At 40.3% G+C, this 20443-nt stretch overlaps 3 protein-coding genes across 5 annotated transcripts; 1 reads left to right on the top strand and 2 right to left on the bottom strand.

The window, feature by feature from the left end:
- Nucleotides 1-31: 31 nt before the first annotated feature.
- On the bottom strand, nt 32-6518 carry smpd1 (sphingomyelin phosphodiesterase 1). 2 transcript variants are annotated; one of them, XM_044223094.1, is made up of 10 exons: nt 6402-6518; nt 6260-6296; nt 5801-6063; nt 4121-4441; nt 3552-3832; nt 2952-3125; nt 2661-2832; nt 2390-2466; nt 1596-1741; nt 32-1515 (listed from the first exon to the last, which is right to left on the bottom strand). In XM_044223094.1, exons 3-10 carry the CDS (start codon nt 6017-6019, stop codon nt 1097-1099), a joined length of 1809 nt encoding a protein of 602 aa, XP_044079029.1. In that variant the 5' UTR covers nt 6020-6063; nt 6260-6296; nt 6402-6518; the 3' UTR covers nt 32-1096. The 2 variants fall into 2 exon arrangements, with proteins under 2 accessions (XP_044079029.1, XP_044079028.1); XM_044223093.1 differs by having other exon boundaries at nt 6244-6296; nt 6402-6503.
- Nucleotides 6519-9243: 2725 nt separating this feature from the next.
- LOC122888330 lies at nt 9244-13101 on the top strand. 2 transcript variants are annotated; one of them, XM_044222657.1, is made up of 4 exons: nt 9244-9714; nt 10847-10943; nt 11524-11671; nt 12277-13101. In XM_044222657.1, exons 1-4 carry the CDS (start codon nt 9433-9435, stop codon nt 12557-12559), a joined length of 810 nt encoding a protein of 269 aa, XP_044078592.1. In that variant the 5' UTR covers nt 9244-9432; the 3' UTR covers nt 12560-13101. The 2 variants fall into 2 exon arrangements, with proteins under 2 accessions (XP_044078592.1, XP_044078591.1); XM_044222656.1 differs by having other exon boundaries at nt 9245-9714; nt 11479-11671.
- ilk (integrin-linked kinase) lies at nt 13084-20443 on the bottom strand. Its single transcript, XM_044222654.1, has 13 exons — nt 20295-20443; nt 19529-19687; nt 17407-17572; nt 17194-17289; nt 16922-17018; nt 16518-16601; nt 16345-16430; nt 16150-16259; nt 14711-14838; nt 14392-14513; nt 14129-14228; nt 13782-13912; nt 13084-13591 (listed from the first exon to the last, which is right to left on the bottom strand). The coding sequence occupies exons 2-13, from the start codon at nt 19615-19617 to the stop codon at nt 13442-13444; spliced, it is 1359 nt and encodes a 452-aa protein (XP_044078589.1). The 5' UTR covers nt 19618-19687; nt 20295-20443; the 3' UTR covers nt 13084-13441.

Consider the following 20443-nt stretch of genomic DNA (forward strand, 5'->3'; position numbering starts at 1 on the left):
ACAGCAAACACAAAACAAGTGGACGCATGTATCAGATTTAATCTTTTATTTTCAGAATTTATACATCTCTTTAAATTATTGCTCATTTTCAAGTTGCATTGCTGGTCATGCTTATGTTACACCGCAGGTTGCATAGACCAAGATCTGAGACCCTTCCCATGCTTGTCACACTTTGGGTCTATCAAACTTGCTCTCTTAAACCTAGACGTTAACTAGCCAACAAAGAATTAAAGTGCAGACAAAAGTAACCCTCACTGAGAAATACTGTTAATCAATAAGGTTTGAACACCTCTTTGCCGAGGCAGAGGGTGCTGCGCATTACGGTAGATACTTTACATACTGTCCTAAATCAACACAATGGTGCAGATGGACTGTAAAAATTTAGTTAAGATACTGTGTACTGCGTAGCAACTCCGCAAAGCTCAAACCTGAGAGGTGACGGCTGAGGTCCATTAATCCACCAGCCTGCATCATTTTAAAGCAAACGTTATGTTAACACTGCAGTGTGGCACAGGTCAAAAAGGACAGATAGTCATCAATTTTAATGCAAACCTTCCACTATGTCACAATTTACTGGGTACAAGCTATTCTGTAGAACAGCATTTAAGCAGCTTTAAAAGTTGCAGGATTGTTGTTAAGGATAGATGTGTTTAACACAACTTTCCCTGATACAAGGCACCCAGTGCAGCAGAACTGCCACAATCATGACCACTTTGAACAAACCATCTAACTCCTGCAATCCTGTGCATTTTAAGTAAATAGAACATCTTTCAGGACAATTTCAAGCAGTGTTTACACAACTGGCATTGCAAAACAGTGGTTGACACACCTAAGGCATGTTGCGAATGACAATCAGTTAGAAGTCTTTGTAAAAACATGATTGATAACACAAGACATAAAGAACTCTTCATACACTGTCAGGTTTATAGAATCCACATAAACTGTCAGAGTAATAGCTTATGTGACTATATTATCAAACAAATACAACAATCCTTGTTGACCAACCAGCAACAGGGAAAAAACGTTTCGGCTCAATTTCATATTTGGTCATATTGCTTTTCGCCCCACCTCGACATTCAGTCCAAACTTCTTCAGGTCAACAAAGGGTTTTTCTGGCCGCCCGGACCAAGTTTCCTCCAAAACCATTGAGGAGGTCACACTGCTCCAGCTCATCGTATCGCCCGCTTCGCAGAAAACAGAGCACTGTCGTTTTGCATGTCTCCTTGCAGGGCTCTGACACATGTCCTTTATGTCTTAAGTACCAGAACTTCTGGAAGACCCGGTCATCAGTGATAAAGGTCCGTATCAGCCCGTCGTAGTCAGAAGGGAACAGACTAGTCACGCCATATGCCTTTGTGGCACGGTACAGTAGTGTCCATTTGGGGTTCTGTTCTGGGCCACTTGGCGCTCCTGGACTGTGATTTGCTTCTGTGAGGTTGAGGATGTAGGTTTCATGGTCAAGCACCAGCCGAGAGCTGCCCTGGTAATTCCCATCCACATAGTAGACACGGTAACCTGGAAAGAGAAAAATAATTAAACATTTTTTAGCTGTGTGTTGTTTCTCAAGTGTTTGGAGAACTCGTTTATGAACTCACCTGGGTTAAGATTAACATAAGTAGTGACACTGGGAGCAATGAATGCCACTCCCAATGGCCGGGACATGGTTGCCTCGTCATAAAACATTTGGAACTCATCCAGATGTGTATGGCCAAAAAACTGTCCAGTAATTGTACTTTCGTATCTGAACAAAAGGAGAAAAAAAAAACAAAACCCAACAACAGGATGTTAAATCAAGAAAGCGAAAAACTTGTCTCATCTGTCTTCTAATTGGCAGGTTGCAGAATGTCAGGCTGTCACGCAGCGAGTTTAACCACAATAGGACACTGACTTTAAAAACAAACAACTTGCATATTCATTAACTAAAGCAGACACAAAAACCACACAAGACATCTGATCCTTCTGCAAACAGAAGAGGAAGTAAAACGAGTTGCTAGTAATAAATCAACCACGTTTATCTGACTATTCACCTCGGCAGATTATCCCAATACTCCCAGACTACTGATAATCTGGATTGATTATCATATACTGGCATTACACTTAAAGTAGATGGCAGCTACAATAGATATGTAGCATTTATAAATTGACATTGGGCATATGCATGTTCCACATTACATTCAGTGTTTGTTTGTTTTTTTCCCCACATTGTACATTAACAAGAAACCACAGCTCAGTGTACAGAACTTCATTGTTCTTCCCTCAGTGACAACACCAAGTAAACAGGACACAAAATGATGTACTGCTCCTGTAGATTTCCTAACTGCACTGCAACTTCAATTTCTAACAATTCTGGGATTCTGCATCTTTACGTTTAAATGATCAATGTAACTACCTGTTGACAATGTGATAGTAATTCCAGCTCCAGCTGCCAAGACACAGGCCAGGTGGGATGTGACCAATGATATGTACCTAAATAAAAAGGAGGAAATGACACCACGTAGAGGAAGATTATTGCACTAATTAAAATGTTTTTATTGCACTCAAGCTCAGTAACTTGAGGGAAGCAAAATGTGAAAGTCATAGAGTCATTAACCACATCTAGCATAAAGCATGTGTCTAAAGTGGGACATGATTCTGAGCCTCATTAAAACCAGTGTTCTCACCTTCTCTCCCTTGTCCTCACTGGCCTGGAGAATATGCACCAGCCACTGCAGCTGGTTAGCAGGATCAGTAGAGTTCACCATGAGCCAGAAGTTCTCTCGAGCACAAAAGTTCATGTTGAGAGAGACCACCCTTAGACCAGGCTGAATCTCCATTGTGTAGTATCCTCCATATCTGAAATTACACCCAAAGACATAGTTGAAGGACAAATTCAGCTCTGGGGGCACCCATCAAAATTCTCAATATTTAGATATAATAAAATAAGATATAATAAAAACATGAATATCAAGAACCTCAAAGTCTTCAAAGCCTGCTCTGGTAACCATGGCGCCCATTCCTCTGCCATTGTATCGTAGAGCCAAGCGCAGGATCTGTTGCCATGAACAAAGGGTGGTGGGAAGCTGTTCACTGGCGTACTCTCATGGTTCCCTACAGCAGGGTAAACTGTCACATTAGGTCCCAGGTGTCTGGACAGAAGATAGGAGGATTAAAGAGGCGAGAATCAATAGCTGTTTGGATCACTTCCAGGTAACACAGGACAAACATCTGACCAAAGCAGCTCCTTGAATGTTATCAGCATGTTTTGAGTGGGAGTACGAGGCCATTTTGAGGTTAAATTAGAGCAACTGCATAACCCAGAAATTCCAATAGCAGCTGTCAATCACTAGCAACATGGATGAAAGGTCTGACATTTTAACATTATGTTTCATAAGTTAGTTTATTAAAAACTACTCTGACTGCTAAGTGGTTGCTGGTAAAGTTATCTACATTAATAGCTAGACTACACATCCACTACTTTATGTGTGAAAGTAGCAATTATGTTTACATTATGTAAAAAACAAACAAACAAACAAAAAAAAAAACAATCATTGTTAATCCTAAAGAAAAATTACTTGTGGATGAGCCTGGAGATAACTGTAAGTTCTGACAGCTGCTGTTTCCTGGTCTGAGACCAAACGTTGTGCGCTGGTATGTCTCCGGTCCAGTACACCCAGTCCCAGGGCCCGGCTGTGGCAGCATTTTCCAGGAGGTTCTCCACCGTCCGCAGAGGCAGGTCACACTTACTGTAGGTTCCCCAATACCCGGCCTCCCTCCGCCTCCAGCTTGGAGAGCCGGAGTCTTTACGACAACAAAGAGGTTCCTTGCAGTCTGCGGCGCTGCCGGCTACATACCCCTGTCAGTGGAGATGATCATTTTTAAAAGCATGATCCAAAACAAAGTCAGGTGACCAAAATCATTCCACCGTTTTCTGGTTAGTCATCCCAAATTTGTTGGGAAAACTAACATTTCTTTCAAGTAAATCAGTAACTTCAATCGTGTTTTTGGAGGGTATGGCCTTAACACAGACATTGTGGCTCTTGAATTTATACTGTCCACTATCAATTAGAAAGTGGCACTACAAAAAAAAACACACAAATATGGGGTTAACCGGATTTGCCTGTATCAAACGGCACACACTCACCTGGTCCCAGTGGATATCAGTCAGAAACAAGACCCTGCTCTGTGGAGAACCAGGTTTGGGAGGAGAGGGTGGTGTAACTGGGGGCTTGAGGACCTTTGGCAATGTGATGTTCCAGGCTGCATAGATGTCAAATTTGCCGCAGGAAGGGCCCACCAGCAGGGCGCATGCTTCAGTGGGCCATAGCAAGGACTCCTGCAGAGCCCGGATGAAGTCATCCCTGAACAACTCTGCTATTTCTCGGCACACCTGCTCATCAGCCAGATGGAGACGGATACACGCCTCACCTACCGCATGCGCCACTCGCTCTTCATTTGCGTCACTCTAGGAGAAGTAGCAAAGGCAGAACAGGATTAACCTCAAACTTCCTGAAAAACGAGCGGAGCTGAAATCGGTTTGAATCATCAAAAACTCCAACTTAATAAAACCACAATATAATGCTTGACATTATGCAGAAGTCACACTCTTGGATGGGTGCAGCATTTAAGTGTAATATTTACACTTGATTTGAACAAAAATGAATCTAAAATCGAGTTTTTGGAGGTCAACAACTGTAGCTATTAGACGACAGGGGCACTTGAGGTCAACTAAGAAACCATATGATCAAGATGTCTCAAGCATGTTTTTGAGCTGCATCAGCTATAAACACCAGGAAATATAAAAAGAAATGAAAGAAAAAAAGATTTTCAAGGGGCAGAACAAGAACTGGACCATCTCCATTAGTGTCACATGCCGCATTTGTTTCCAAACTTGAGTAACCCTGTGTAAGTTAATCACAGGAAAATTGGTGTTAACTTACATTACATGTGGTTTATAAATAGTATGTTTGCTCTGAGCAACAGGATGTAAATCACTCACATTATTGACTTGACAAACTAACTGTACTCATATCACAATTTTCAATTAATAAATGATCTTGAATTAAATATTTTTAAATTGAGAGAAGCTACAACAATCAGTGACATCTAACCAGAAGTTCAAGCTACCGTTTGACCCACAGTTCAGTTCTAGGAGGTCAGAAATCTGTTATAAACAGAACAAAAAGAAGATAGGAACAAATGCAATGATGCATTTATAAAAAAAAAGAAAAAAAAAAAGGTTACCCTCACATTTATCGTTATCACAGTCATTTTGACACTACAGTATATTTTGACATTGACTCCAACCTTCATGAATGTCATGTTTAGTCTTTGTTAAAGTTGTATTTGAAACTTTATTTTGGAGCCTCTAGTTTGTGGTGCTGCTGAATTGTTTAGCGTTGTACTGAGAGGTGTTTCTACTATCTAACATCACCGTAAATACAGCCTCCAAAGTGATTATTAAGTTGAATAAAGACCTATCTTAACAGTTGCAACTCAAATTGAACAATGAAGGTAGGGATACCAGCAGGGCTGTTGTATTAAACTGCATTAGTTTTAGCTAGGTGTACCTACTAAACCAGCAACTGAGTGTAGAACAAGATATACATTCAAAATTACCTTGCTATACTTGCTTTTTCTTCCCTGTTTGCCCACTACTTATATGCTGGTTCTGCTTATGACCAGTTAAAGATTTGACTTCCTGGAATTAACTGTGGGCTAAATGGTTGGGTAAATAATAACCAAGATCAGCCCTAGAAGAAGTCACATTTCTCTAAGGTGCATCATCTCTTTAGTTTGATTAAGAAGCACGTTCAAACATTACCAGAAGGGCGATATCAAGGATGGTGAAAACTGCTTTGCACAAGGGGCAGGTGACATTTCTCCAGTTAAATCCGACCCCTGGTCGGCTAAACTGCTCCATGAACACCAGCCTGGGCTCTTCTGGCGTCTGTGCTGGATGACAGGACCCAAACTGCAGCAACATTAAAACCAGAGTGCAGGTTATCAGCCCAAAGGAGGGCAGCAGCATCGGGGGCCTCATTGTGCTGGCAGGTGTCCTCCGAGAACTGTTTGCTGGCAGGCCCTCTATGATGGACATGAGCAAACCAGAACAAACCGTCAAGGAAGTAACACTCAGCGGTATAATTTAACACTTCAACTTGAGAATAAATGACTCATACACACCCACAAACACATCTGAATGGGGCACAGACTTTGACACAAAACCGCCTGCTAACAAAGTAGCTAGCTAGCTAGCTAACTTACTCTTTTGCTACTGTACCTCCAAACAAGTGCAGACCGGAGAGTCGTCGTCTTCCCTGGGTGAAGACCGGGAGAGGTAAACACAGGCAGGTCAGACAGATTCAAGACAGTGCCACTTCCACAAACTGTAAAGTTACTGAAACAAGGTCAACAAGCCATACCTCTGTGTGCTCGTCGGTCTGCAGCAAAACTGCTTGTTAAATCGCAGTGCTCGGTCTTGTGAAAGGCACAGAGAGTCAGCTGACTCATCACGTGTCAAAGATTGTTTTCCCTTTCTTCCCAACTAGCAAATTAGGGTTAGGGTTAGGTTACACTAACAAACTATACATGATTGATCACTTACATATGGCATTTTTGAAATTAAATATCAGAGTGTCCTGATATTGTGTGAGTGACACTCTGAGGTGGTGTGCTATCATTCTGAAGTGAAATTAGTCTGTGGAAACATGGCGTTCTTCAAGGACTCAGTTTGGTGCTTAAAAGTCATATTGGTCTTTGAAAATGTATTCTGTATTATTAAATTTGACTAATTATTCACACAATTGTAATTTTTTATTACTATTAATTTTATGTATTATTTTGGAATATGGTTAAAAAGATGAGTGGGAGAAGAATAAGCAATAAAATATCAGTACTTGTAGATGGAGACAAATTAGCAATAACATATATGGAAAAAGCCAACCTCCTAGGTAGAGTATTTGCCAGTGTTCAAAGTGGAAATCACCTTACTGATAGACATAAACAAAGTAAAGAAGAAGTCCTAAAAGATAATGAATGGTGCTTGGTAAAAAGATAAAAATCAGCTCAGATAAGGAATTCACCTTGATGGAAATGAGAAGGGCATTAATGGGCAGCAGATATTCTGCTCTGGGACAAGATCAGCTGATATTGAGAAAGCGTATGATTCCATGTGGAGAGAAGGTCTGTTAATTCAACTGAACAAACTAGACATAGGTGTAAGGTTATATAACTGGATCAGGGATTTTCTATCAAACAGAACATTTCAAGTTAAAGTAGGATCAGAAATCTCAGAAAGTTTTGTCATTAAAAACGGGATACCACAAGGTAGCATCATCAGTCCAATTCTATTTAATATCATGATTAATGATATCTTTGAAAATACAGGGACAGGTATACAGTCAGCATTGTACGCAGATGATGGAGCAATCTGGAAAAGGGGAAGAAATTGCTCACATGTGTGAGTATACAGAAAGCAATAGTCAGTGTAGAGAAATGGTCTTATGATTGGGGATTCAAAATTCCAGTAGCAAAATCATGCTATATGCTGGTCATTAAAAAGAAGATAGGTAACGAGCAGGGGTTAACATTATATAGCAAGCTCATGGAAAGAGTTAGAGTGTTAAAATATATTGGTCTATGGATTGATGAAAAACACACATGGAAGAATCATATTGAAAATATTGAGACCAAATGTAAAAAGGTGTTAACTTTAACGAGGTGTGGGGTCGGAATTGAATGGGGAGCTGACAAAGAAGCATTATTACAAATATACAGAGCTTTGATGAACGCTATGTTGGATTATGGCTGCATGGTGTATGAAGCTGCAGCAAAAACCCATCTAGAAAAACTTGACAGGATACAATACAGAGCACTAAGACTTAGTTTGGGAGCAATCAAAACCACCCCCATTAATGCATTGCTCGCTGAATCCAGTGAACTGCTATTACATTTGTTATCAGTATCAGTTATCAGTAAGATATTGGATAAGAATACAAGGAGGAGGAGATGGGAATTTAGCATCAACTGTTCTGCAGAATTGTTGGGAATAACAACATTTTCTGGTTTTGGCTGGGACATTAAGAAGGTGAAACAGTACAAATTAGATACTATACAACAGAGTCCAGCAGTTATCCATAGCAGCATTTCCCCATGGATATTTCCACAACCCAAAATAAATCTTCAAATATTAGAAAAGAGGAGAGAGTGGACAGAGAGGAATGATAACATTGGGTGCATAGTTCAAGAGTATTTGAAGAAAAGTTACTATAATTATCTTAATATTTTTACAGATGTATAGGTACAGGTATATACATCCCAGAATCTGACAAAGGAATTGTTACGAGAATCTCAAATTGGTTATCAGTATACACCGCAGAACTGACAACAATTATCATCAGTCTTCAGTGGGTAGAGGAGGTTAAACCGATTAAAGTGGTGATATGTTCAGATTCTGCTGCTGCAATACAAAGTATACGATCAGGAGAAACAGTTCGAGAGGATCTTTTAATTGAGGTTAATTTGGTCTTGAATCTACAGCAACTAGTTGTTCCCTCAGGGAAATGAGATTGCAGATGAACTTGCTAAAAATGCATTAAATAAAAATGACATTATGACATTTTAGAAATGTGTTTTGGGAGATCAGATGCAAAATCACTAACTCATCAGGGAATAACGACGCCATGGCAGGAAACATGGAATAATGACAGTAAGGGCAGAGAATACTATAAAATTCAAAAAGTCAGAAATCATCAAAGTAAATGTAGGAAAGATGTTATCTTTTCTAGGTTAAGATTAGGACATACAGGACTCAGTGATACATTGTATACCATGAAAAAGTCAGTGTCAGATAAATGTGAGACTTGTAACTGTAAGGAATCTGTTGAACGTGTGCTGATGGGATGTAGGAAGTCCAGTACAGAAAGAGAAAGACTGAAGGGCAGAGTGGTAGAGATGGGCAGGGAGTGGGGCATCAAAGGTCTGCTAGAGACAGGGGATAAACAGTTACAGGTTCAAAGGGCTTTATTCAAATTTTTAAAAGAAACAGGTATAATATCTAGAATATAAATTCTTTATAAAGATTTTCTTTTTTTGTTGTCGTTTGTTTGTTTTTGGTTAAAGTCATGATGTTACACACTCCGATACAGTAGGTGGCGGCATGCACCTTTAACGTTTGGTAAATCAAAGAATACTAAGAAGAAGAAGAAGAAGAAGAAGAAGAAGACAAACAAACAAACAAGACAAACAGTACAGTAGAGGGCAGCAATACGCCATTGCGTACATAGGGTCTAGTCTGTTTAATCCAAAGGAAGAAGAAGAAGAAGAAGAAGAAGAAGAAGAAGAAGAAGAAGAAGAAAAAAAAGAAGAAAACAACAAAAACAAAAACAAAACCAATATCTGGGCACCAGTTTGACGGTGTTTTTCGAAGTGGAGGCTGGCTTGACCGCAGTCAGAATGGGTCGGCACTGTTGCTTTCCCGGCTGCAAAAACACCTCTGGACTGCACAGCTTTCCAGCGGACCTAGAAATGAGGCGCCAGTGGTTGCGAGCATTGGGCCTACCCGACCGCGATCTTCCACCTAGAGCTGGAGTGTGCAATCGTCATTTTTCCCGGGATTGCTTCTCCAATCTCATGGAGGTGGATATGGGTTTCACTAAAGTGCTCATGCTGAAAAGAAATGCAGTGCCAAACGTTGCTCTCCCGGTGACGACAAAAGGACCACCACTGCATTTAAAGGTAGTGTACAAATAGTATGTTTGTAAAAAGCATTGAACTGATAGTGACATGACTGCCTAGCTAACGTTACATGATAAGAAACGGCAAAGTTAGCTTACGTTGCTAAACGACGACGACGACTGTGAAATTAAAGAAGGTATAAGGTATAAACCAAGAGTTAACACTATCAAAACCTTCATTCTATCCAAACTCCTTTTTCCTCCATCCAACAAAATGACATTAAAACTTAACAAACAGTGTGTCAACTTAGTTTGGGGTACAATTAGTGAAGTAACTAAAAGAGAACTAATGTATAAAGCAGATAATATGGTTGGTTAGGAGCTTTAGATCTGGGCATTCAAATGACAGTCGCTTTTGTTAAAAATGTATCTGCTGCCATCTCCAGTAATACTCTCTGGGTCGGAGATCGCTCCATGTGGCGAAAGAGATGAAAAGAAAAGCAAAGAAAGAAATGGGCCCGTATTACAAATTAATTTTATAATTTTATAAACTAGTGTGATTTTACACCAAAATAATTTTTAATAAAAATAAAATTAATTAATGATTATGAACATGGTGGGTTAATTAATATAAAAAATATAAAAATGTCGCTGACGGTGAAGGCACAGATGTGATAAAAATATTAAGGAATAAAAATCTCTCGGAGAGCTTTAGAGATGGGGTGGTTTATATCTGTTGGCAGACTCCCGGTTAGAGCTGTGGTTACTTGAAGTTGTTTTGTAAAAACCAAAGAATGTATAATAGATAAAAGACTGTCTCTTCCCTGGAATATACTGGACATTTAATATGAAGATCCCAAACATTTCTTTGCATTTTACTTCTTAGCACCTTATATTACGCAAGCACTTTACACTTTGTTTTATGTTTTGAATGTATCTGTTTGTATATTTACTGTATGTATTGAACTGTGTTGTACATTTATCTTGTTAAAACTCAGTAACGTTAGCCTATAATGTTACTTTTATTCAGAGCTGCTGTTGCGGTTTATGTGAATAGCTCGGTTGGTTAGAATGCCCCTTTGATTAATACGATTGCATGTTTAACATCTATAAACACGGTTATTTTCGAAAAAATTAACGTGGATGAATCCGAATGACATCGAATTGTGAAACTGAATTATGTTCTGTTTCAGCCTAAACTGACCAGAGAGATCGGGTGCCAGACGGAACCAGTCAGCACAAAACATGCTGCTGGACAGGCTAACATGAAGCCTAACAGGAGAAGCAAAGGTGACTTGTAATATTGGGTAGTTACATGTATCATGAATGGGCTGAAGCTAGACACAGTCGGGGTCTGAAAGAGAGCTTTGCTGGTATATGCTACTATATGAGGTGGCTGTAGGACAGGATTTATGGGCAGCTTTTTGCATGTGATGGGCTACTCCACTCATCAGTTGGCACTGAGCATGCACCTGCCATATACCTTTCCATATGCCTTCACTCTCATCATTTCTTTCTGATATCATTTAAATTATAGCGTTAAAATCATAATGTTCTTTATCAGATTTATTAAACCAGTGTGTTTTTAAATGTGTTCATACATTCATAATACTGTCCAGACTGTACTTCCTTTTCAGTTGATGTGACACAGATAACACCAATATGGTTGTGGCATATATAACCACAACATTTAGCTGAATTGATTGGTTGCAATAAGCCTACTTTAATAGAACTTCAGCTGGTGCTCCCACATTTTACTTTGTGCTTTTAGCTTTGCTGCTCATTGGAAATAAAGCTTACAGCAGAACCCTTTCTTTGTGCACAGCTACTCAGGCCCAAAGTCCTAACAGGAGTGTACTATGTGACACAGGCACTTTTGTGGCTGTACCTGAGCCTCTGGCAAACCCTGAGGTTCCAAGGGAAAGCTCCACCCCAGTCAAAAGGACAAAGTGTGAGGTGTCAACTGATGACTCCAGCTACAAGCTAGATGTAACCGACAGTACCATGAACTGTACAAGGTAAAGGATTTAGTTCACAATACTACTGCTGTTTCTGCTATGGTTTACAGATTCAGACAATGGTATGAGTCTTTTATTTAGAAGTGCGGCTCAACACACTAGTGTTGTTGCATTATTATATTATTATATTTTATTATATAGGACTGCCGTATCAAGGATTAATGTAAAATTACAATATGAGTTCTAGTTTGACATGCAGTTTTGCATGTTATCAGGGCTACTGAGGATAACATTTCCTGGTGTTTGTGTCCAATATAAGTTCATTTTCTAGTCGTATTTATATTGAATTACACTGAGTTCATCTACAGCAGTTAGTGCAATAAATATTACATTATAAAGCTACTAACACATAATGATTGAATAGCAACAGCTAATACAATGCATTTTCCATTTATTCTTACCTTTTGAATAATGCCTGAAATACAATAACCCAAAAGCAAAATTAGTCTTACATGCCATTCCTCAAGAGAACAAACCTTCTACATTTGGCTAACATCTGGTTTATTTAGTCAAATTCTTGTTAACATGTTTACTCTAATAATGACACAGCTTTTTTTTCACACCATGTCTTTTGTCTTTTCTTTTTTCTTTTGTCTTCTTCATAGCACCTCAAATGAATTGCCACCTCATACAGTGACCAAGTACCTTGTCCATGAAGACATGTTAATGGAGCTGTTCCAAAGATGTCCAATTTGCACCCGGAGCTGTCTGATTTCCAAAACAGTCACTGGGACTATCCTCCAAGTAGAGCAGAGCTGTACTTTCTGCGAGTACTTTCATCAGTGGTCCAGCCAGCCAATGGTGAAAAACATACCAGCAGGGAATCTTGAACTCTGTCCAGCGGTTCTATTCACAGGCTCATCATTTGTTAAAGTCGAGATAACATGAAAAATGCCCCTTTAACCCTTTTAGATCACATCCCCGGTCATATTGTGCACTTATTTAACAATATATGCCAAAAAACCAAAATATTATGTAAGCTTGAACCAGCCAATTTCACCCAATAATATCATGACATACATCCATCAATCAATCTTTAACTTTTAGCGTCACAGAGCTAAGATTCATTAATTAGCTAGCTAGCAACAGCTTTCTCAAATTTCTATGATGCCATAAGTGTTTCTGGGGTCGGACCTCACTGATTACTGTACAAAAACACAACTTTATCACTGATTTGGGTAAAACTGGATCATATTTTATGGAGAATTTTCTGGTTTTCCCTCTGATGTCCACCGGCTGCTCTACCTCAACTCAGTGATTTACGGAGTTTCCTGGTGGACAGATAGCTTTACTTGTTGCTAAAGTAGCAACGGAACTGGGCTCAGCAGCCTGAAGACTTTCCAGCAAGCGGAAATGTGAGCATTAAGTGTTCCACAAAAGGAAGATGGTGTCTCAGAATAAAAGGACAAGGATTTTTCATAAATATAAAACATTTATTGCCTTGGTATTTGCTAATGTGTCTATACACATTTCTTTGGATCTGTTTTTGTCTGACTCATCACTGAATATAATCCACAAGTTTTCAAAAATTTCAGCGAACATGTTTCAGCCATAAAAAAAGAGCAACATAGGCTAAAGAACATTTATACCTCAAATTTAAATTACACAAGAAAAGCAATATAATACTTATTGTTTGAATTATGTAGCTGTGGTGGTGGTCTCTGACATTATTTACAGTGGCTTAGCAGATACATGATTGAAGTGAAGATACAGAGTGGTTTGATGATAAAAAACATAGTAACAGGAGTGTACAAATTGCAGCGAAGGCATTCACTTGTCCTGCATCTTCTCCAAGATGGGGACGATCATGTCAAACTTGGGTCTCTTGGCTGGGTCTTCGTTCATGCAGAGCCTCATCAGCTTACAGATATGAGGTGAAATCCCCGGTGGAATGGTTGGCCGAAGACCTTCGAGAGCCACCTGCGCAATGGGGAGGGAGGCGAGAAACAAAGTTGCTGTAAACATCCTAACCATAGAAACCTATAAAAGCCTCGGGGTATTTTGGAAGTATGGTGTTTGCGTGTTTGGTGCAGTATTTTCCAAGAGATAGAGTGGTGGATGTGAACATACAGTTTAAGCCTGTGGGTTGATAAATACTGCGCCCACTTACCTTCATGCCTATCTCCATGTGTGAAAGGTCAGCAAAGGGGACCTCTCTGGTAACCAGCTCCCACAGTAACACCGCGAAGCTCCACATGTCAGCAGATCTTCTGTTGATGTCTTCAGGCCTCTTCTGCAGGGCTGGAAACATGCGGGACAAGGAAATCCATTAACATGCCGGGATAACTCACAGGGTTTGTTTTTATTCTGTAACATGGGCAACACCAGATGAACAGCATGACTGTCACTGAACTGGGACTAAATTATACAGTACAGTATGTTCCTTACTGAATGACTCATAAAGTCTAAGGAGGCATTATGGAATAGGAAGGTGTAAGGAAAAAAAGGAATTAATACCTTCAGGGGCCATCCATGCTGGAGAGTACATACGACCAGGACACTGAAAGGAAAACTTAGCATCTGCCATGCTTATTCTGGCTGTCATGTCCTCATCAATCTGCAAATGAAACATCAGCTTGTTACTCGTCAAACATCTGGCGAATCACTGAGTCACAGGATCACCTTAATTGTGTGTGTGGCAGCAATAGACTAAATGTTTTAGTTTCATTATTGTGGTTGCTTATACGCCAGTGGTCAAAGACAGTGGAACAGTGTCTTACCATAACATGCTTACTGTTGAGGTTAAGCCGTGAAACCATTGGTTCTAAGGTGTGGAGGAAAGCCATGCCACTGGCAATGTCCAAGGCAAACTTCACTGCTTGGCTTTGGTCGACCACCAGAGCTGAGGAAGAAGAAGACAAAGACAGAAGGTGAGGTCGGGAGAGAAAAGTAAAAAGTATGGTTGGGTGAAGATGGGTGTGTGATGTCCTCCATCTACAGTAACAATCCTCAGCCAGAGTGCTTTAGGGGCTGGAATTAACTTTAATGCAAATTTGATCCATTTCCGTTTATACATGTGCATGAACGCAAATGACTTACTAGTGCCCTGGTGGAGTATGTTGAAGAGGGATCCGTATGGCATGTAGTGGGTAATGATGATGGGGTGAGGGGATGGAGGTGCCTGACAGGCCCCAAGAACAGGCAGAATGTTTGGATGAGAAAATATCCTATGGAGACACGACATAAAGAGAGACAGACAACGTGTGTGTAAATGTCATTTTACTAATGTTGACCAAAAAAAGTAAAGTATAAGTATATTCTTAGAACAGGCATGGTCTTTCTCAGATGATAAGGTATTAACAAATTCACGGTTGGGAGGAAACCCCATTAAAACAACAACAAAAAAAACAGTCAGACAAGAAATGTCCTAAAGGCTCGTTCTGCATGAAGGAAACTTCAAGAATCCATGTTATTATACACCACATTTGTATCATCTGTGGCTCTTTAAAGTCAAGCTGAGCAGTAATTTCTCTTTCATTATCTGAAGCTCTTTCATTTTTGCAATACATGTTGCCTCTGAATTTGTCAGCATGCTCACCCCAAGTACTTACATATGCTTCAATTCTTAAAAGAGGGCGAGAACTGAAGCCGACATGAAAGCACACTGCCAACGTCTTAAAACTGCTCACATTCTTTGAATTGGCCTGCTCAAAGGTTTCTCTCATTTTTGTCTAATTAACGTTTTGTTGTGAGTTTTTTTCTGTCACTTAATGAGGGTCTGCAGTCAGGCTGGCCAGGTTAGGTCATATGCTAATATGCTTTCCTTTATGTTGTGTTTTGCTTGTTTATTTTACACTGTTCACTGTGTTACGTCATTTTATTCTGTGATTTATTTGGAGTATTTAGATCTAGGTAGGCTATTTCTGTGTAAAGAACTGGGACATCTGCTTGTGAGTTGCTCCTTTAGGATATGCACGTAACACAGCCATAATTATGTCAATAATGATTCACTGAATGCAGCGGTCTGCTGAACCTGTCATAACATGCTGGTATGAGTTGACTTTTGGCTCACCAAAATCCTCTCTTGAAATGGTCTGTACATACTTCGAATTTCATGTTATAATGGATTTCATGTTTACTACGATGGAAGGTTTGTGGAATTTGTTTTTCACACTGTAGCACAGAACACATCACACATTAAACAGCTACCAACAACTACTTCACCACAACACTGACCAAAACCCATTTCTTTGACCTCTAACAATAAAATCTCCTCTCCTTGTTGCACAAGAAACCTGCACCAGATCCTAAGTTCTGTGACCAATGACCTCAATCGCCATCAATCAGTCACATCCATCCTCACATTAGCACTGTGTTTACCAGGATGTGATAGTCAGTCCAAATGCTCATAGACTAATGAACTAAATGAACCCTGATATCTCTATTCTATGTGCAGACACCACAACAAATACTGTAAAGGGCCAACCAAAACCACCACTATAACTTTTTCATTGTTAGAATACTGATGTGTAAATTACCTGAGTTTGGGATGCTCCTCGTTGAAGTCTCTGCTCTTCCTGGTGGTCCAGTCTCTCACCTGTAGCACCTTCACTATAATCTCATCCCCTTGCCACCGACCCTGCCACAACTGCAGACAGAGCACACAGTCGAGTAAACAACAGGAGCTGAAAAAAATGAAAAAGACTGACACACAGCAGTAAAGTGCAACTGACCTCTCCAGACTGATTTTCATTGATTTTTGCCAGGAGTGAAAGCTGCTTATAATCAATACCAGCCTGCTTGTTGAGGGTACCATTACCTAAAAGAGCCAAAACATGAATAATTAAACAAATATCCTGATTTGATATGATGATTTGTTCCTTTTTATGAAATGCATGTTACTCACGAGGTCGTGTTCGCATGGTGCCCTTCCAGAAAGTTTCCTTATAGGGGACTTTGGTCATATTCTGGCCCATTTTCTCTGCCTTTTCTAAAAACACACATAAAAGAAGTAAAAATTACAACAATAAAGTGGTTATATATTTTTATTTTGCCAACATGATTTTCTTTTCATAGGAAATAACTTGTTAGGGTATTATAGAAAAGGTTTCAGTCGTAGTCATCTGGACGTTTCGGCTCCCATCCGGAAGTCATTCTCAATTGAGAGAGCCGAAAACGTCTTGATTCTGAAAACAGTGTCCAGATGACTACGACTGAAACCTTTTCTACGATAGAACACTCCTGGACGAATGAGGGACTACACCGTCTTAACTTGTTAGGGTGTTAAAATGCCCACAAATGACCTCTGACCTTGAAGCAGCTGTCTTAGGTGAGGCTTGGCCTTGTCCAGAGGCATCTGTCCATACCTGTTACATATACACACCTGGGCACCACTGGCCACCAAGTCCTAAAAAAAAAGGGGTTAAACTATGTTATGCACAGAAAATATTTTAAGCATTGATTTTGGAATTTAAAGCAAAGACAATGGGAGCAATCGGAGCTCCACTGCTTAACAAAAAACACTGTAGTGGCCATTTCTCCCTAGAAGAGGGCCGTTTCAGCCAACAGATTGTGTACTGTACCTCCGCTACTTCATCTTGGCCCCAGAAACAGGCGTAATGGAGTGGTGTGTTTCCATGCTCGTTGACTGTATTGGGGTCTGCTTTGCACTGAATCAGCTGGCATCATAAAGTGAGAAAATTGAATAACAAAGCACGTTTTCTCCTGTCAGACAGAGTAAACAACACATGCACCAGGTCCAGTTGTAACCATACTATGTGTGAGCCTGTGTGTACCTTAGCCACGATGTCTCTATGTCCATGACTGGCGGCGAGATGCAGTGGTGTATCATCTCCACGGTTCATCACATTAATACGAGCACCTCTCATGATGAGCATGTCAACAACACCGCTCCTCCCTTCCCTGCATGCCCAGTGGAGGGGGCTGAAGCCATGGTCATCACTAAAACACACAGAGAGGATGAAGAGCAAAGAAGGACAAATCCTACATTAATTAGCCCATCAATGTTTAAGCTGTGATAACCTTGCTTTAGAACACTTTTAAAGGCTAATAAGAATTTTTATAAGACAACATTTGGAGGTGAAGACATACTTGTTCCCTTAAAGCACGCGTAGGAGCCTTAATGCTCTCATAACAACTATATATATATATATATATATATATATATATATATATATATATATATACACACCAGCTGACAAAATACTATCTGTGTGGTTCTTTCTTTGACACACAGCCACACAGGTTGTCACACCCACTACCTACCAATCTTTATTTAGACTTAAGCACATGCTTCCTCGCGCTGCCGGCAGCCTGTACCAATCTGACGACTGGCCCGGTGATAAAATATGTCTATGCAAGCTGGAATGCCTGCTAACATATGCAAAGACACAAACACACAGACAGCTTACATAGCACTGCTGCGGTCTCCAAGGAGCCGACCTGTCACCTATGTGTGACTGGCCCCTAAAGTGCAATAGCAGTTAGTCACATTCTCTGTCAATTCTGATGCAGCACTGTGGACAGACAGTTCATAGTCTGACCAACCCTGTGTGCTATAAAAAGTAACAGGGGAAAAAAAACTCAGGAATGACAGAGCGGAAAATACAGTGGAATCCTCAGCTACGCATTCTCTGTAAGTCTCTCTCTCTCTTTTTCACTGTGTCTTCCTGTGTCACTCGCTCAAATACACACACACAACAGCTCCTGGGGGAGAGCTGAAATCGCATTTAATGTTTGTCTCCAGTTCCTAACTTGTGCATCACAAGGGGGGGGGGGCATTTCAGTTCCTACTAAGTAACATATTTTCCCACCAACATATAACACTTATTAAACATTATTGGATATTCTGAAGGAAAAAAGGGGGCTGGTTCACACAGTTGAGCCTCTTCAGAGTAAAAGCCAAAGCTATGGCCTCCAGCATAATGACTGGTCTCTCAGATGTTTATGTGGGGCTGGAACTAGCTCTGTCAGCGAGGGCCTGGCCCTGTATGGAGTTGAAGAGAGGAAATGGCCTTGGCTGTTGCGTGGTTGGCTAGCAGCTCTGCAGCCCTCAAAGTCAACGTCAACAAACTGCACATATATGGCCTGGCCCAAGAATGAGATAACCAAGGTCTTTAGCAGTGAGGTCTTCTAGTGAGGAGTGCTCTGTATATCCTAAACAATTAAAAAATAATCTAATAAGGCTGCAATCCATGACCATTATAAATTCATCTACAGCTTATATTTTAGATTAATGCTTTTTTTAAATATATAACGTGACAAATTGTTATCAGAGAACAGGGTGACATCTTCAAAGTGGTTGTTTTGTCTGACAAACAGTATAAAACCCCAAATATGTTTTATATATTAATCAACTAAATCATCTCAGCACTATAATCTAAAGTCAGTCTGTGCTTTTCAGTCTAGTGTAGGGTGAGTTTTAGGCTATATTCTGTTGTCTGAGTCATTTATGTCACCGCACAACCTCCCCAAATCACCCATTGCTTTTTATACATACACACACACACACAGTTTTTGGGGATGACATCATAAGGAGAGAAATCCAAGAAGAAAATGGAAAAAAAGTACAAACTGGACTGGAATTACCGAAGCTGGGTGATGCTCAGCAGCGTGTGGAGTTGCAGGGAGAGCACAATATGGAAACTATTTGACCACCTCTAATGTGCCAGGGATCGCTTTGCACGCACACACACACACACCCACACACACACACACCTACCATACCAAATGTGGTACGTTTGCTATGAAGTCAACTCCAATCATTAGAAGACTCAATTTCTTTTTGCACAGACTTTACACACTACAGCTAGACTCTACCATCCAATAGAAGATAAAGGCAGTCTACTTCAAAGCTTTATGTATTTGAGTGAAGTGTATGCAGATATATCTGCTCACCCCAAGTTGAGGTCATTCTCTGTGTTGTCCAACCACAGACGAACAGCCACAGAGTTCCCTTCTCGACACTGTGTGAAGATGTCATCCATGGTTATGCTGTCGGTCGCCTCTCTTGACTGTTTGCTCTTTCAGTCTCTTCTGAGATCAGGAACATGTAGCCTGCAAAAGGTGTTAAACAAAGACTCCTCATGGAAGAGACAGAGTTTGTCTGTGTTTTCCTCCCAAACAATGTAAATATAAAGGTTGCACTGTACATCTTTCTAGGGGACTGATATAGCAGGTAAACTGACTTCACTTACTGTCTTCTGAGCCTACAGTAGGTTGACTTGTATGATGTCCATAATGTGAGATTGATGATGTGAAAAACACTATCTCCTCAAGTGTGACTGTGTGTCAGAAGCATGGCTGTACTTCATATTTAGTCTTTTATGGTATCTGTACATTCTTGAACATTCATTTTAATGGTAGACCAATCTTTAAGGCATTCGTTTTATACTGATTATTAAAAGTTTACACTATCTGCTGCACAAAGAAACATAAACAGCCAGCCAGAGTCCAGCGAAATTAAAGTACTAAAATAGCTGTACATTCCCACATTTCCCCTTGGCTTTATCTTCCTCCGTGGGATCGGATAGGCTGGCCTATTGGATCACTTTGAAATCTATAGTTAAAAAGTCAGAGTGAAGTTGGACATCCACAACAAAACCTCCCAACCACAATGGAAACACAACTATTAAACATACAAAAACGTTCTCAAAACTCTTACCAGCTGCTAATCGATCGATTTCTTGTCAGTTTCTCTCCCCCCCCGAAAGTCGGCTGCCTCCTCAAACTTAAGAGCTGGGAATAGTCGGTCTGAGTCCACGCCCCGCTCCTCAGAGTGGATGTGGGTTACTGGTGAGAAGTTAGAGGAGC

This window comes from Siniperca chuatsi, linkage group LG14 (assembly GCF_020085105.1).
Source record: "Siniperca chuatsi isolate FFG_IHB_CAS linkage group LG14, ASM2008510v1, whole genome shotgun sequence".
NCBI lineage: Eukaryota > Metazoa > Chordata > Actinopteri > Centrarchiformes > Sinipercidae > Siniperca > Siniperca chuatsi.